Source organism: Phascolarctos cinereus, unplaced genomic scaffold, assembly GCF_003287225.1.
Source record: "Phascolarctos cinereus isolate Bilbo 61053 unplaced genomic scaffold, phaCin_HiC Scaffold_726;HRSCAF=1367, whole genome shotgun sequence".
NCBI classification, from domain to species: Eukaryota; Metazoa; Chordata; class Mammalia; order Diprotodontia; family Phascolarctidae; genus Phascolarctos; species Phascolarctos cinereus.
In genome coordinates, this window is record NW_027556098.1 from 245,231,585 (window position 1) to 245,247,829 (window position 16,245).

Here is a 16,245-nt window from a genome sequence, read left to right on the forward strand (position 1 = left end):
AGTTTAACAAATCTCTTTCTATTTTACATCAGTATTGCTCTTAGAAATAATCTCTCTCTGACAAAGAGATTAGGTATAAACTTACTGGGGGAGTGGCAACTAATTATGGTAAATACATGGCTTAAAATTCTTTATGATACCAAAATCAATGGCCTTTCCTCTATTCATTTAATTTATTTTTTTCTGGCAATCAAAATTTTATTTAAGTAAGTCAAGTTGGCATTTTAGTTGCATGGAAAACTATTTTCTGGAGACTTCCACTTCTGGGAACCAAGATGGCAGAGTAAAAAGGTAGTTGCTCTCACCCTCCCCTATCAACCTCTGAAAACCCAGAAAATATCACCCTAGAAGAAAAAAAAAACCCTGGAACAGCTGAACTAGAAGAAAGATGGGGAACAGCACTGCAGCAGCCCAACAAACAGGTCTCCCAGTGCCTCAGCAAAGGTGGGGGAAGCAGCACTGCAAAGGGCCCAGGCTGAGGGGCACCCTGCAGCATTCACCTGAAGGGAGCCAAAGAAAACAACCTAGAGTCTTTCTAAAGTCCCAGCCTTGCTGATTCCAACTCAACACCAGGTAAGCTGTCAGAACCCTACAGCCTCCAACTGTCAACCAAGAGGAGAGCCTGAAGCCCAGGTGGTAAAGCAGGCAAACACCAACACCTGGACCTCCGAGTAACTCAGTGAGGTCAGGGCAACCGGTGGAAACCAGCTCAGAAAACCACTGGATACCTCAGCACTCTATCCCAAAGGAATCTCCCAGCACATTAGCAGAAACATGGGAGGCAGCACTGCAAGGGGCCCCAGGCAGATAAACACCCTTCAGCACCCATCTAAAAGGAGCTGAAGAAAGCTAAAGGAAAGGAAAAGCAGGCAACCTAGAATTGCCTGAAAGTTCCAGCCTTGCTGATTCCAGCCCAACATGAGGTAAGCTACTAAAACCTACAGCTTCCAATTGCCAACATAAGAGGCCCCAGCACACAAAACCAGTGACTAAGACCTAGGTTCCCGACACAAGAAGCTTAGGACAGTGCCCTCTGTTCCCCAGCAGGAGAGCTCAATCTCTTTAAAGGCCAGGGAATAAAGAAACACCTTGAGTAGAAAGAAACGTACCATAGATTCATGTTATGAGAAGAGTGAAGAGCAAGACAGATATTCTGAAGAGGACAACATTGTCAATAAACCCACATCTGCAACATCAAAAGGGAATATGAACTGGTCTGAAGCCCAAAAAGCCTTCTTAGAAGAGCTCAAGAAGGATTTTAAAAGTCTAATGAGAGAGGTAGAAGAGTCCTTAAAAAATACAATTGGCCAATTGGAAAAAAAGTACACTGAAGAAAACAAGTGCCTAAAAAACACAACTGGCAAAGTGGAAAAAAAGTACACTGAAGAAAACAAATCCCTTAAAAATACAATTGAAGAAGGAAGTACAAAAACTAACAGAAGAAAACAATCTGCTAAAAACTAGAATTGGACAAATGGAAACTAATGACTCTATGAGAGAGCAAGAATCAGTCAAACAGAAACAAAAAAAATGAAAAAATGGATGAAAACATAAAATACCTCATCAGTAAAACAACCGACCTGGAAAATCAATCCAGGAGAGACAATTTAAAAATCACTGGACTACCTGAAAATCATGATGAAAAAAAGAGCCTGGACAGTATCTTTCAGGAAATCAAAGGAAAACTGCCCTGAAGTCCTAGAACCAGAAGGTAAAATAACCATAGAAAGAATACACCGCTCACCGCCTCAAAGAGATCACAAATTGACAACGCCAAGGAATATAATAGCAAAATTCCAAAATTACCAGATGAAAGAGAACGTGCTGCAAGCAGCCAAAAAGAAACAATTTAAATATCATGGAACCACCGTCAGGATTACACAGGACCTTGCAGCTTCTACATTAGAAGACCGCAGGGAGTGGAAGATGACATTCCGTAAGGCAAAGGAGCTTGGATTGCAGCCAAGGATCAACTACCCAGCAAAAATGAGCATGATTTTTCAAGGGAGGAGATGGATATTCAACAAAATAGGGGACTTCCAAACCTTCCTCATAAAAAGACCAGAGCTCAACAAAAAATTTGATCTTCAAGTACAAGATTCAAGAAAGACATAAAAAGGTAAATGGGACAGAAAGATACAAAATGTTGTTAATAAGGGCAGACTGTTTACATCCCTACAAGGGAAGATGACACTTGCAACTCTTGAAAACTGTATTGTTATTACACCATGTTAAAGGAGTATACATAAATAGGGAGGATCTTAGTTGACTTTGATGTAATCTAATCAAGTGGGTTAAATGGATCCAAGTAAGTGGATTAGTCTGATTTCAGAAAATGTACTGAGAAAGGAGGAGGCAGACAAGGGTAAATTACATTACAGGAAAAGACAGAAAATCCTATTACAGCAGAGGGAAAGAAGGGAGGGGGTGAGCATTGTTTGAACCTTGCTCTCATCAGATTTGGCTCAAGAAGGGAATAACATAATCTGTTAGGTATGGAAATCTAACTTGCCCTACAGGCAGGAGGAAGGAAAAGGGGAAAGAAAAGGGAGGGGGGATGAAAGGGAGGGAGGAAGCAGTGGGGGCGAAGGGGAAGAAGTGGGAGGGTGATAATAGAAGGGAGGAGAGACTGAAGGTGGTGGTGGTCAAAAGCAAAGTACTGGTGGGGGGGAGAAAGGAGAAAGAAAAGCATAAACGGGGGAAAAAAGAATGGAGAAAAAGACACAGATAGTAATCATAACTGTGAAAGTTGAATCGCTATCTTTTTTTTTCCTCTTCTGTTGAGTTTTGTTTCCTCTTTCTGATGGTTCTTCCCATTGGTTTTAATTTTTACTTACAACTTCACTAATGTGAAAATGTTTAATAGGAATGTAAATGTATAGCTTATATCAGACTGTGTGCCATCTTGGGGAGGGTGGTGGGGAGGAAGGGGGAGAAAAATTTTAAACTCAAAAGCATATGGAAAAAAAAAGAAAAGAAAAAAAGCATATGGAACTGATTGTTGATAAATCAAAATAAATTAATAAATAAAATATGCTACTGGAAAAAAAAGAAAACTATTTTCTAATTTGTATTTCTTCTGGATTGATAGTCTGACTTTTGCTTTAAGAAGTTAGTAGTTCTATTTACACAGGAAGCTAACAAAATAATTTACTGATATTATTGATAAGCATAACCTACCTTTTAAGCTATATCAAAAGATTTTGGCACAAAGCAAGGGGAGACAAAAGGTGATCAATTAGAAGACAGTTTTTTTCCCAGACTTAGCAGAGGGCAAGATAATCCAAATTATCAATGACCCCTGATACTTTGAAAAAGGTAATTGTAGTAGGAGGAGGCAAAATCAAAGTAATCAGAAGGAAAAAAAAAACGAAGAAGACGGTATGAGCAAAAGATTAAAATGTGAAGGATATGGAAACTTATGGGGGTCACAAGCCACTACAATGGTGTCTGACAGGGCAATGATAGCACAGTTCAAGTGAGAATAATGTGCTGGGGTTAAAGCTGCTTTGCTACATACAACACTATTATATATTCAATTACAAAGGTCTCCTTAAGGAAACAAAGAATACCTTAAATAGCAGGAGGGATATTTAGTAGTGATGGCTGGGCCATGCCAATACAATAAAAATGACAACACTGCCAAAGCTAATTTACTCTTTTAATGCTATATACCAATCAAATTATCAAAGGGGCATTTCATAGAACTTGACAAAATAACAAAAAAACCTCACAATGACTGGAATGAAAATGAAAAGAAATATAAAAACAAAATTGTAAAAACAAGCATAGGTCAAAGGAAAAGATATAAGAAGACAATTTTAAACCATCCATTTGTGGAGGTGAGAGGCCCACAGGTGTTACACATTGCACATATTTTCAGATTTTTTTTGATGTAGTAATTAGTTATATTGATTTTTTTCCTTCTTTTTTTTGGGGGGGAGGGTATTAAAAACACTAATATGGAAGGGAGAGAAGGAAGGATGCTATGGTGATAGGAAAAAAAATCATCAATAAAAACTGATTAAAAAACCTGTTTTACTTATCCTGCTCCAGATGTGAGACACCAGTAGCATCCCATCTACTTCCATTTTCCTCTTTCCACAGATGGTAAAATATATTAGGGATTAATCACTTTTGAAGAGGCTGCTAGGTAGCTCAGTGGATAGATCGCTGGGCCTAGAGGCTGGAAAACCTGAGTTCAAATCTGGCCTCAGACACTTACTAGCAGTATGACGCTGGGCAAGTCACTTAACCTCTACTTTAATCACTGGAGAAGGAAAAAGCAAACCATTCCAGTATCCTTTCAAGAAAACCCTAAAAGAGGTCATGAAGAGTCAGACAACTGAACAACAATGGCTCCTACCACTCAATTCACAAACATGCTCAGGTTTCCTTCACCATTAAACAAAAACCTTCCCTTGAACTTCATATCCATTCAAATTACAAGGCTATTTCTTTCTTTCCTTTTATTGCCAAATGTCTAGAAATAGACTGGCTATGTCCCTTCCTTACTAATCATTCACTTCTCAATTTCTTACAGCCAAACTTCCATCTCTAGCATTCTACTGAAAAAGCTCTTTCCACAGTCATTAATGACCTACTTACTTTTAAATCAAATGAAGTTTTTTTCTTCCTCTATTCTTTGACTTCTATGTAGCACCTGACATTATTATCCAATCCGTTCACTGTCTTCACCGGTTTCCCTGACAACTCTCTCTCTTTCAATTCTCACCCTACCTCTCTGATTAGTCTTTCTTTGTTCCTTTGCTGTCTCCTCATATTGTTCATGTCCCTTTAAAAGGGGTATCATCCAAAGTACAATGTTGGCCTTTATTTATTTTCTCATTATACTCCCTTCCTTGATCATCAAATGCAAACTGAAAGGTTAAATAATGCAACTGACACCCAAATCTTCATCTTCACTCCCAATCTTTCTCTAGAGTTTGAAATCCATATTTTCAACTGCCTTTATCATATTTCCACCTGGATATATTTCAGACTCTACATGTCCCAAACCAAACATATCACCTTCCTCAAAAACTGTGCCCTATCTACTGACACACTGCTTTTGATGGCAATGCCATTCTCCTAGTCACCCAGTCTCATAACCTCAGAATCACCTATTCCTACCTCTCTATTACTCCTTATGCAGCTAATCAACTGACAGTCCTGATGATTCTACATCTGCAACATCTATTGATTCTGTCTCTTCCTCTCAATTTCCATTGTAACTAAGATTTTTAAGGCTCTAATCTGTCACTCAGACAAATAAAATAATCTATCTCATCCCCAAAACATCCTCCACAACTCATAATGTACCACTTTGAACAAGCCATTTCTCTATTCAAAAACCTTTAGCAGTTACTCACCATCTAACTGAATAAACTCCTGATTCTAACATTCAAGCCCTCCCCAAATTTGTTCCTAACTACACTTCTATATCTACCTCATATTCAGTCCATTTGTCTATATATGGTAGACAAATGAGACTGTTTTCATCTTGCCCTTTTCTGTCTATGTGGCTTTGAATAAGCTACTGGAAATGGATTCTCCTTATCTTCATCTGTCATGTCCCTTGTTTCATTCAAGGATGGTTCACATGTCATGTCTTCTATAGAACCTTCCCAAATTTCCCCTGAAAAAGATCTTCCATTCTTCAAACTCATCACAGTACTTTGGCTTCATTTTTCCTTTGAATCATAGCTATCTCTGCATGTCTTTCTCCCATTAGACTTTAAATTTCCTTAAATTTAAGTAAAGTGGAGTCTATACAGGGCTGGGAACCAGCGACCTCGAGACCACCATCCAAACCAAATTCAAATCCCCAGAAAGGGGATTTGTTCTGTGAAGTTTGGATTCAGTCAAAGGGCCACACTCGAGGACCTAGAGGGCCATATGTGGCTTCGAGGCTGCAGGTTCCCCAGTCCTGGATATATTCCCCAGCACATACATAGTACAGTGAACTGCATATAGCTAATCTTTAATAAATGGTCATGTAATTTGTTGTTGAATCCTATAATAACATGAAATTATACAAAACATAAACTCTAAGGTGCTCATAAATTTAAGATAAAATAATGAGGATTATTCATATGCTTTTATTTATTATTTTTCTTTTACCTCATAAAGTGTGTTGTATGTAGTAACAGTCACAGTATTTGTATGCAGCATCAACCTCTCTCCAAGAAGAGTAAAAAGACTGTGGGTGTGCATAATTTCAACTTTTCTCCTACAAAAGAAACAAAATCACAATACAAGTGATTCTCTGTTCATTAAACAATGGAAGAAGGCATCTACAAACTAATGTGTAACTGTCTGAAACATTCATCTTATAAAAAGTTCATGTACACAAATTAAAATTTTAATGGAAAAATGTCACCAAAAGTCCAAACTACTATTTAAGTATTTTAATGTTAATTAATGGCTATAATACTCCAGAATCAATTTGTAAAATAAATTTTGTTGCTATATTCATTTTTATATCACCTACATTTCCAACTCTTTCTAGAGAGCCAGCACATATAACCAAATATTTTAAAAGAGTCATATAGAAATAAGAAGTTCCAGAAGAATAATCAGCATATAAAAAGTCTAATGTGAAGTATTCCACATTTATGGTACCCCTATTCTAGAGTACAGCCCGTTCTAAGGCAACTCTATCAATGCGGCAGACCAGGTAACCCAGGGTGAGTGTAAGTTGTATAGGCTATAGACCTTTCCAATACTTTTTTTTCCCCTTCATTTTTACGGTTGACACCAGTCAGGAGCAGTTTGTTATCACTTAGGAAAGAGTCCAGTATCCCTTCACTATCCTTCTCCAGAGCTACCTAAACAGCCTCAAACTGCCAGAGTCTAGTGGACAGGGTCCTGGAAGAGGCTTCCCTTCCTCAGGGCACTGAGGTATACTACTACACTAATGACACAATGTTTCCACATAAGGGTGGAATTAACTGAGATCCTAAGTCAGACAATGGCCTACAGGAGGAACAGAGTGGGAAACTGATGCCAAGAAAGTCCAGCTCACTCAGTCAAATTTTGAGGAAAGCAATGGGTAGCAAGCATCCAGATGATTTTGGACACAGTCTGGAATAAATTACTGACACTGGCTCTCCCACAAGCTAAAAAGGAAGCAGAAAGACTTACTGGACAATGCCAGCTCTTGAGAATACATATTCCCCATTTATGTATCCTGATGGCCGTCATTCACCAAGTCACATGCTAGTCTAACTCTTTCAAGGGGGACCCAGAACAAGATGCAGTACTGAAAGATCTAAAGCAGGCCATCCAGTACTTTTACCCCTCTGGGCCTTTAGGATCTTGTGGGGTTCCACCTTATTAGAGGTCTCTACCCACAAACAATCAAACAAAACGGAGCTTCTGGTAGGTGCCTGGGGGTGGCAAACCAAATGACCATTAGGTTTATGGAGCTGCAAGCCCCTTTGTGTAGTCACTTAACAAAACACTTTTTAAATGAAGATACTCTTCTTCTATTGAGTTCTAGCTGCTACTTACCGGATGATATAAAATCATATCATCACCCTTTGCCCAGAGTTGCCCATTTCGAGTTTATAGATACAAGCTTCAAAACCCAATAGTCTAACTCCTCAATGAGGTCAACAGGCTCCTGAGAATCATTGTTTTGCCTGGTTTATCAATGATTCTGCCTATTGCAAGAGGCATAAGAACTGGGCTGCTTTAGCAGCATTAATCTGCTAACAGGATATACTGAGTGATGAAGTCCTAACAGGTCCTCCAAATGAGCTAAGTTGCATAATGCACAGTGGGTAGGTAAGAGGGCCTTAAAGGAAATGTGACAGAGAAGAACTTCACCTACACTGATTCCTGGGCAGTAACTATGTGTCTGACCAAGTGGGTTAGAGCAGGCGTGGGGAACCTGTGGCCTGGATGCCACATGTGGCCTTCTAGGTCCTTGGATACAGCCTTTTGATTGAGTCCAAGTTTTACAGAACAAATTCTTTTATTAAGGGCATTTGTTCTGTGAAGTTCGGATTCAGTCAAAGGGCTGCACTTGAGGCCACATGTGGCCCTCTAGGTTGCAGGTTTACCTTAGGGGTAAAGTTCAATAAAGGAATGAAGGATGCCTCCCACACATATAGTTGTTTGTGGGACATGTCACTGCACAAAGACATCATATGCCCTCCTCTGAACAGAATATGCAGGTGATGCCTTTATGAGACACTGAGTAATTGGCTTGGTGAACAATTTGGATAAAGGGGGGCACGATGCCACGTTGTTGTAAGTGCAGGTCATATGATTCTCCTAACAAAAGATGAGGCAGCTACTTCTGCCCAATTATGTTCTTTATGCCAATCAAAATTCCCACCTCTGAAAGACAAGCATGGCATAATCTTCCATAGCTGACAACTTGTTTCCAACTGGTGAATTCATGTTGCCCCTCCCCCCATTATATCTCAGGGCAAATGGTTTGCCCCAATCCAGCTGGTACTTATTTTAGGTTATGGCAGACTGCAATGCCAGTCAAATCTGCCATGGTGATAGCAACTATCAGATCTTCCACAGAACAAACCCTCCCCTTCCTTACGGACCTCCTGGATCACTGACACTTCTAATCAGATGACCCACTGAGAAGGCCAGAGACCAAGCCCACTGCTTGGTTTTCCATCTCTTGTACTATCCTCATGCAGGTGGCATAGCTAAAAACTGGAATGAGCTCATGAAATAATAATTCTATTACTATGCTCTGTCATGCTCATGTCACCCGACTCTCATGGCTGAGTATGCCATCTCTCGAAAGCCATGTCCTCAACAAATCAATGCTACCCCAGGAAGGGAGAAGTCTTTCCAGTAAAGCTATTTCTTGGTTCTGACCTCCAGGAAGACTTATCTGATAACAATGGACTGCTTGTACACAGAGTTACAACTGACTTTCTCAGATCCTTCCTTGTTCCATTCTATGAAAGGTGTTACTTGGGGCTTCAAGGCTCCTGATCACTCAATGGGCTCTATATACACTGGGAAAACAACTCAAGTCCCTTCAATTGGTAGATCTCTTTCCTTCTAGGATAGTTCAGAAAACTTCTTTGAAAGTTAGGGGGAGTCAGGGGGTGGAATTACTGGAAGGTGCCCTATTTTCTAACCATATAATGGAGGTGAAACTTTCTGCATTAATTAGAGTGATTGTGAATTTACATGGAAAAAGGAGATATATTAGCCAACTTAGTGGAAATCTTGAGTGCCTGGATAAAAGTTCAAAGAAGCAGCAAAGGTTAATCAAACTTATTCTTAACTAGTCACAAAATCTGATACTATACACAGAATCCTTCCAGTATCTCTTTTTAAGAAATACAAATGAATATAAATGAAGAAAATAGAAATAAATCCATCTCTTCCTCTTAGTTCTGAAATCTCTGTGCAAACTTTATTTTGGTGGATAATAATGCTATTGGGTGGCATGAACTCTAAAGAGTTCAACTACAGCATAAATAGGCTTGTCTCTGAATCACCACAACAATCAGTTATTAAGTCTTTAGTACATGCAACATATCCTACTAAGTGCTATGAGAGATACAAATAAACAATACTCACATTTTCCCAATGTAATATAATTAATGTCAGTATTTTAAAAATTTTTTACTTTACTAAATAGTATTACATAAACAGGAAATACAGAAAACAATTATTTAACTGTTGTTAGGCTAATACATAAAAAAAGCTTATACCAAACCTTTTCCATTAAATGATTTTGCCTTTATTCTATTAATTAGATTTTGCAGGAATTATAATTAATCTTCCGATCAAATCAATTAATTTAAATTATTGAGGTTCTATTACATGTAAATTCATGCCAAAACAGGACACAACCCTAGTGTGGACTCTGATTGAAGAATCTTGTTGACACAACAAAGTTATTAAAGCAATACGGGAAGAGGATATAGGCAGAACCAGGAGAAAGTAAACTGGTATGCTACGCTTTGTTCTGTTAAGAATTGGAGGTTCTGAGATTGCCTCTTTCTACTGAGGTTTAATATCGTATGTTGACATACCAGTAGTGATTCAACCCAGGGAGTTTTCACTGTCCACACTATTATCTAACTACATTATTCAAAGTTGGCCATACTTTTCCAGACTCTGGGCATAGGATGCTCCACAGGGAAAGTGACTGTAGTCTTTTAGAGTAAACAAAGTTCTGATCTTGCCTACCAGTGGCTTCCAGATCCTTAAGATAGATACAGTGGAGATTTGCAAGTGGCTTCTGGCTCTACTAGAACATGGGCTACTTATGGTAAATGACTTATTTTTTTTTCTTTTCTTTCTATCCTCAGCATTCAGCACAGTGCCTGGCACGTAGTAAGCATATAAAAATGCTTATTGACAGTGACTGACTTGTTACCCTTGGCTAGGCAGGGAACAAGATAAGTTCACAAAATTCCACCTAGTGAAGTTCTATAGAGATAAGGTGGTCTGACCAAGTATTGGGAATTGTTAAGAATAATAAAATTTCTTAATATCACATAAGGAAACTGTTTTTGCTTATAACTAACTATAAAGTAAAGTCTAGGTGATTCTAAAAGGTTAAATCTAAATAGGAGGCATTTCTAGTAATCAGGGGCTAATCTTAAGAGCATTTTAAAATGTTTTTCCTCTGGGGGAAAGAAATAGGAAGATGCAAACCTCTTCTTATATATATTCTGTACTATTTAATTCAACAAATACTTATTAAATACTTACTGAATGCAAAGCACTATGTTAGGTTCTGAGGACACAAAGTAAGAAATGAAATAGTCCCTGCTACCAAAAAGCTTATACTCTTCTGGAGTGATACAGTATCTTCAGAAGTAAATCCAGCATTTATCCAATGTAATTTCAAGAAGAAAAGTGCTAGTAATTGGGTCTGGGGGAATGGAATAACAAAGGGTCTCACACAGAGACGTCATCCTGAATTGTGCCTGGAAGGAAACTAAAGATTCCAGAAGGTAAATGTGAGGAGAGAGGACATCCAGACATGACTCCACTTGTGCAAACGCACACAAGCAGACAGAATGTCTGACGGGAAACAATTAGCAGGATGGTTTTAATGTAATACCGAATGGGTAAAGGAGAAAAATATCAAGTAGAAAAACAGGCGGGAGCCAGGTTAGGTGGAAGAGGGCTTTAAATGTTCAGATGAGGAGGTAGCAAATCCTAGAGGCAAAAAAAAGGAAGCCACTGAAAATTTTTATAGGGGGTAACAAGGTCAGATATGTGTTTCAGGAAAATCAATTATCAAGCTACAGGATGAATATATTGGAGAAAAAAAAAGATTACAGACAGGGAGCCCAATTAAGATGACATTATAAATGATCTGGGTTAGAGCTGAAAAGGGGGTAAACTAGGGTAAAGGTTGTATCAGTAGAAAGACAATGCAAAAGATTTTCTGGAGGTAAAATCAATAAGACTTGAAAATTTACTGCACACGGAAGTTGAAGGTGAGGAAAGACGCAAGGATTACTCCAAGGTTGTGAACACAGGGTCTATTAGAATGGTAGGACCACCAAAAATAAAAAAAGAGGAAAGTTTGCAAAACTGTATGTGGGGGGGATTGAGTTTCATTTTCACCAGTGCTGACTTTAAAATCCCATGTACATCAAGGTTGAAGTGTACAGCAAGTAGATTCAAGACTGGAATTTAAGAGAGAAAAGGACAACGGACGTGTTCATAGATAGATAGATAGATATACACACATGCATACAACTTAATGTATGCATAAACACACACACACACACACACACACACACACAATCTGCATAAAACTGACAACTGAATCCATGAGAGAAACTGAGAAAAAAATGTAGAAAGACCGGAACAGTCCTGGCTGATTCACATTTTTTGGTTGCGAAGACAGCTGAGAAATAAAAATAACTTACTGAAGATTTCATGCCAAGTTAGCAGAACCATGATGAATAGATTTTTAGGATAACTGAAATGATCAAGCAAGGGTTTACAAGTTTTTAAATGTATAAAATAAAATGTATGGATTTCAAAGAAAACCAATTAGAGTAAAATACAGTTATCAATTTTTTTTTTAAACAAATAACTTCAAGGGGCAGCTAGGTGGTGAAGTGGATAGGGCACCAGCCCTACAGTCAGGACGAACTGAGTTCAAATCCGGCCTGAAATACTTGACACTTACCAGCTGTGTGACCCTGGGCAACTCACTTAACCCCACTGCCTAGCCAAAAAAACAAAACAAAAACAAAACACAACAACAACAATAACAACAACTTCATAAGTTAAGAAGTCCAAAGACTTTTAGAAGAACAGGAATAATATATCTTATCCTTCTGTACACAGAAAGACAGGTCTGTTGTAGTGTAAAGAACATTGGTAGGGTTAGCTAAAACATTGAATGACAGAGGCAAGATTGAAAAAGAAATCTTGACAGGTCTAGAACATTAAGCCAAATCTAATAAGATTATATTTAATAAGGAACAAAATATAAAGTTATATATTTGAGTTCAAAAATTCAACTTCCCAAGTAAAAAGGAGTCATAGTTAGAAAGTAATTTCCCCACACAAGCCCTGCAGATTTTAGTAGACTAACTTTAAGAATGGAGTGACTATACGTGTGAATGGCAAGCTTAGAAGGCTAATGTGATCTGAGTCTGTATTGAGAGAAACACTGTGCTCAGAACTAGGAAAACAACAGTTCCATTCTTTCTGCCATTTTAAGATGATATCTAGCATACTCAGACATGCTGAGTCCAGGGGACTGCCTTTTGAGAAGGGAATAATAAGTTAGAAAGCATCTAGACAAGGACAATCAAAATGATGAAAGGCCTATGGTTTGTGACATATGAGATTTAAGGAACTAGAGATGTTCAACTTGAAGAGATGAAGTCTTTGGGGACATAACAATTGTCTTCAAGCAACTGAAGAACTATCATTTAGAAGACAAATTAGGGTTTTCTCTTCTTGATCAAATATAGAAGACAAGAACATCATTGGCTACTCTTTACCACGTGCCAATTCTCTACATTGCTCCATGGGCTCTCCTGGATTAGCATATGCAGCCACACTCCTCAGCAAGGCTTTGCTCCCAGCTACTATCTGTTGGATCAGTCAAGCCTTCAGTTTTAGTCTCCCAAACTATGTCTAGAACCTCTGCCTGATAAGCAGAGTAAGACCCCCTCTTTACTCACCACATAAAGGTAATAAAAATCAGGCAAGGTATATGGCTAAGCATAACTCTTTCCTTTTCATTCCCAATTTCTGCCTTGTACATCAAAGCCTTCTGTTAACAAATACCAAACCAATTTATAGTTAGCTACTCTTGCATAGCCCTAAGATCCTCTTTGGCTTAGCTAAAAATAAATTCAAGCTAGGATAAAAAGTAAACTAAGGTGGCAAGGTCTGTGGTCTCTATCCTCTCCACTCAGAACACATTCCTATCTTTATGATGAAGATTTGTATGCAACAACACCTTAGTGATTTTGTGCTATATTTTGGTCAGTCTCTGTATGTTATCAAATCTTGACTGAGTTGTCCTCATGGAAGCCAGGAAATCCTTTTCCTCCTCTCTATTTCACATAAAGGTTTCTTTTAACTGCATGCTATTTCATGTTCAATTTTATTCTTTCTTCCAGCTTTGTATTAATTAGGACCAATACTAGTGATGTTCAAAGTATTAGATCTTTAACAAATAGGTGGTCTCCACAGAGAAGAGAGAGTGGAGTTTAGGCACAAGGAAAACATTCAGGAGACTACTGCAATCATCTGAGTCTGACAGGTGATGAGGGCCAGGGCTATAGTGGTAGCCATACAAAGGGAGAAGTGGGGCAAGAGGTAGATGGATATGGGAATGAATGAATGAATGAAGGATTTATTAAGCACTTACTATATACACAGCACTATGCTCATAACTGGAGATACAAACAGAAAAATAGGCAATCCCTGCTCTCAAGAAATTCACTGCAATAGAAACCTTCCATATGGAAGGTTTCACATAAAAGTCATGTGGAAACATCTCATGGTCCTTTCTGTGCAGTGACAAAGCAGATGGTAATGACTCTTCTTTAATGTCATTTCCAATGATAAAAAAATCATATCAGTTTCTGATGTTGAACCATTTAACAGTGCCAAGAAGTTCCTTTTCTTGGTCTTCAATAGATTGTAAAAGGACCCTGTACACATTTATATAAATTCTAGTACCTTATGATTTCAGCTACCCAGCAAGTCTTTAACATACAGAAACATGCATCATGAGAAACAAGAAATATCACCCATCCCTTTTTCATATTAGCAACTTGTCACTCTTGAGCAATAATGCTCACTCACATCACTGAGTCCTATGAACAGTCACATTTTCCATTTCTCCTGAGTGAAAGGTGGAATGACCTAAGTACAAATGCAACATATTATAAACAATTTCTTACAAAAAAGGTCACAGATTAAAACCAAAGCATTTTATAGAATTTACTACAAAAAACTATAAAATTGCCCTCACTTAAACCCTTTTGCCCTGTATCTTGTGAACCAGTTTGATGTCTTTGGGTGGCCAGGTTAGTATCTTCAAGGAGACACACCAGATATGCCTCACTAGCCTCTTGAAGGGTACTCCCAGCAGCACTCTGAAACTCCAAGTGTGTTCTGAAGTCCTGAGAAATCTCCCCTGTCAGCCACTGGAAAGGAAGCTGCCTGATCAAAAGATCTGCTGACTTCTGGTAAAGGCAACTTTCACAAATGGTCATAATTCCAGTCTGGTAATGATTTGGCTACTCTGCCCCACCAGCAGAGGGAGTTCTTCTCTCAGCAGCCTTTTGTTGGTGCTGCGCTTTCCCACCAATCTTCTTTGTCTTGTCTTATCAAATGAGCATCTGATATTTCCTCCACTGAATTCACTGCTGATGCTGCTTCTGTCTACTTCTCTGCCTTGTTCACATAACTAACACTGGGAAATGCTCCTGCTCTGCTCAATGACCAAACTGCTCTGCATTCTTCATTGCGGCTTCTAACATGGTTGATAAATCCATCTTTCTGGATAGTTTTTTAAGCCCTCTGCTTGCAGCCATTATCCTGTTAAACAATCCCTTTCAGAGATACAGCCTCACAGCTCCCACAGGTGTTATAGTCATATCTATTGAAAGTTTGGAATAATACATGAGTGTTTTGAGGGGCAAAACAGGGGAGAAGGGGGTAAAAGGGATTGTCTCTATATTCTCAATGAAGAAAGAAAAGATGTCCTTTCACTGAAAGGTGGCAAAGGATTTTGAAAGAGAGAAGGTTTAGAACAACCTGTGGAAATGGAAAGTGGAAAGAAGAGTAGAATAAAATAAGTTGAAGTGGCTGGCTAGAATCAGATAAGTGAAACCCAATAGTTTAGGGTTTAATACGACCCAATGAATTATGAAGTATAAGAATAACAAGATCAGAGGATTTTTTTTTCATTAGGACAATTACTTGGGCAATGTTTTAAAGGAAGGATTAAAAAACATCTGGCTTTGAATTAGGAAAGGCAGTTACCAAATTATAACTAAAATCTAGGCGAAAAGGAAGGCTGGTATAAGAAGAGTGGGAATTAAAAGGAAAAGGCCCAAGTAAGATACTGTGACATAGAACTGAGAAGACTTTGCAACGATGGGATGTGAAGAACAAGAGAAAGTCTGAGCATATAAGTAGAAGTGACAGTTTTAAGGAGAAAGATTATTCCAGTTTTGAATATATTTAATCTGAAGTATCAATTAATTATTCAGGCAGCTGTGTTCAACAACAAATGGAAATAAGATGATAGAGTTCTAGAGAAAAATTGAGTGAAGAAACATAGACTTGACAGTCATCTTAATAGAGGTGATTATCAAAGTCATGGTAGCAGATGAGACTACCACAGAAGAGATTATGGAGAGGAAAGAGAAGAGGTCCAAGAATAGAACCTTGGAGGAATAAGGCAAAGGAAGAAGAAAAGCAAAAGTGACAAAGGAATGGTTAAGAAGATACTAGAAGGAGGATGTAGGGGGAAGGCAGTAGACAGTCAAGACAGCAAAAGGAAATAAAGGTATTAGGAAGGAGTTATCAGCCTGTCAAATGCCACAGAGAGTTGGGGTGGAAGGGGAATTCAAATAATGAAGTCCGACAAAAGCCCCTCTTAAATTAGTGACCTGAGAGGTTGTCAGTACCATAAAAGAAAGATATTTCAATAGAATGGTAAATGTTTTATCATTAAAAATAAACAATGAGATATTAAAAATGATATTTTAAACACCAATGACTCATAAAATTAGAACCTTA

At 38.3% G+C, this 16,245-nt stretch overlaps 1 protein-coding gene across 1 annotated transcript in view; it reads right to left on the reverse strand.

Moving 5' to 3' along the window:
* The window catches only part of NBEA (neurobeachin), a 776,021-nt gene that overhangs the window by 567,438 nt on the left and 192,338 nt on the right, over window positions 1–16,245 (reverse strand). The window contains 1 exon segment of the mRNA XM_078147053.1: window positions 6,124–6,232. Coding sequence (XP_078003179.1) covers window positions 6,124–6,232 — 109 coding nt within the window.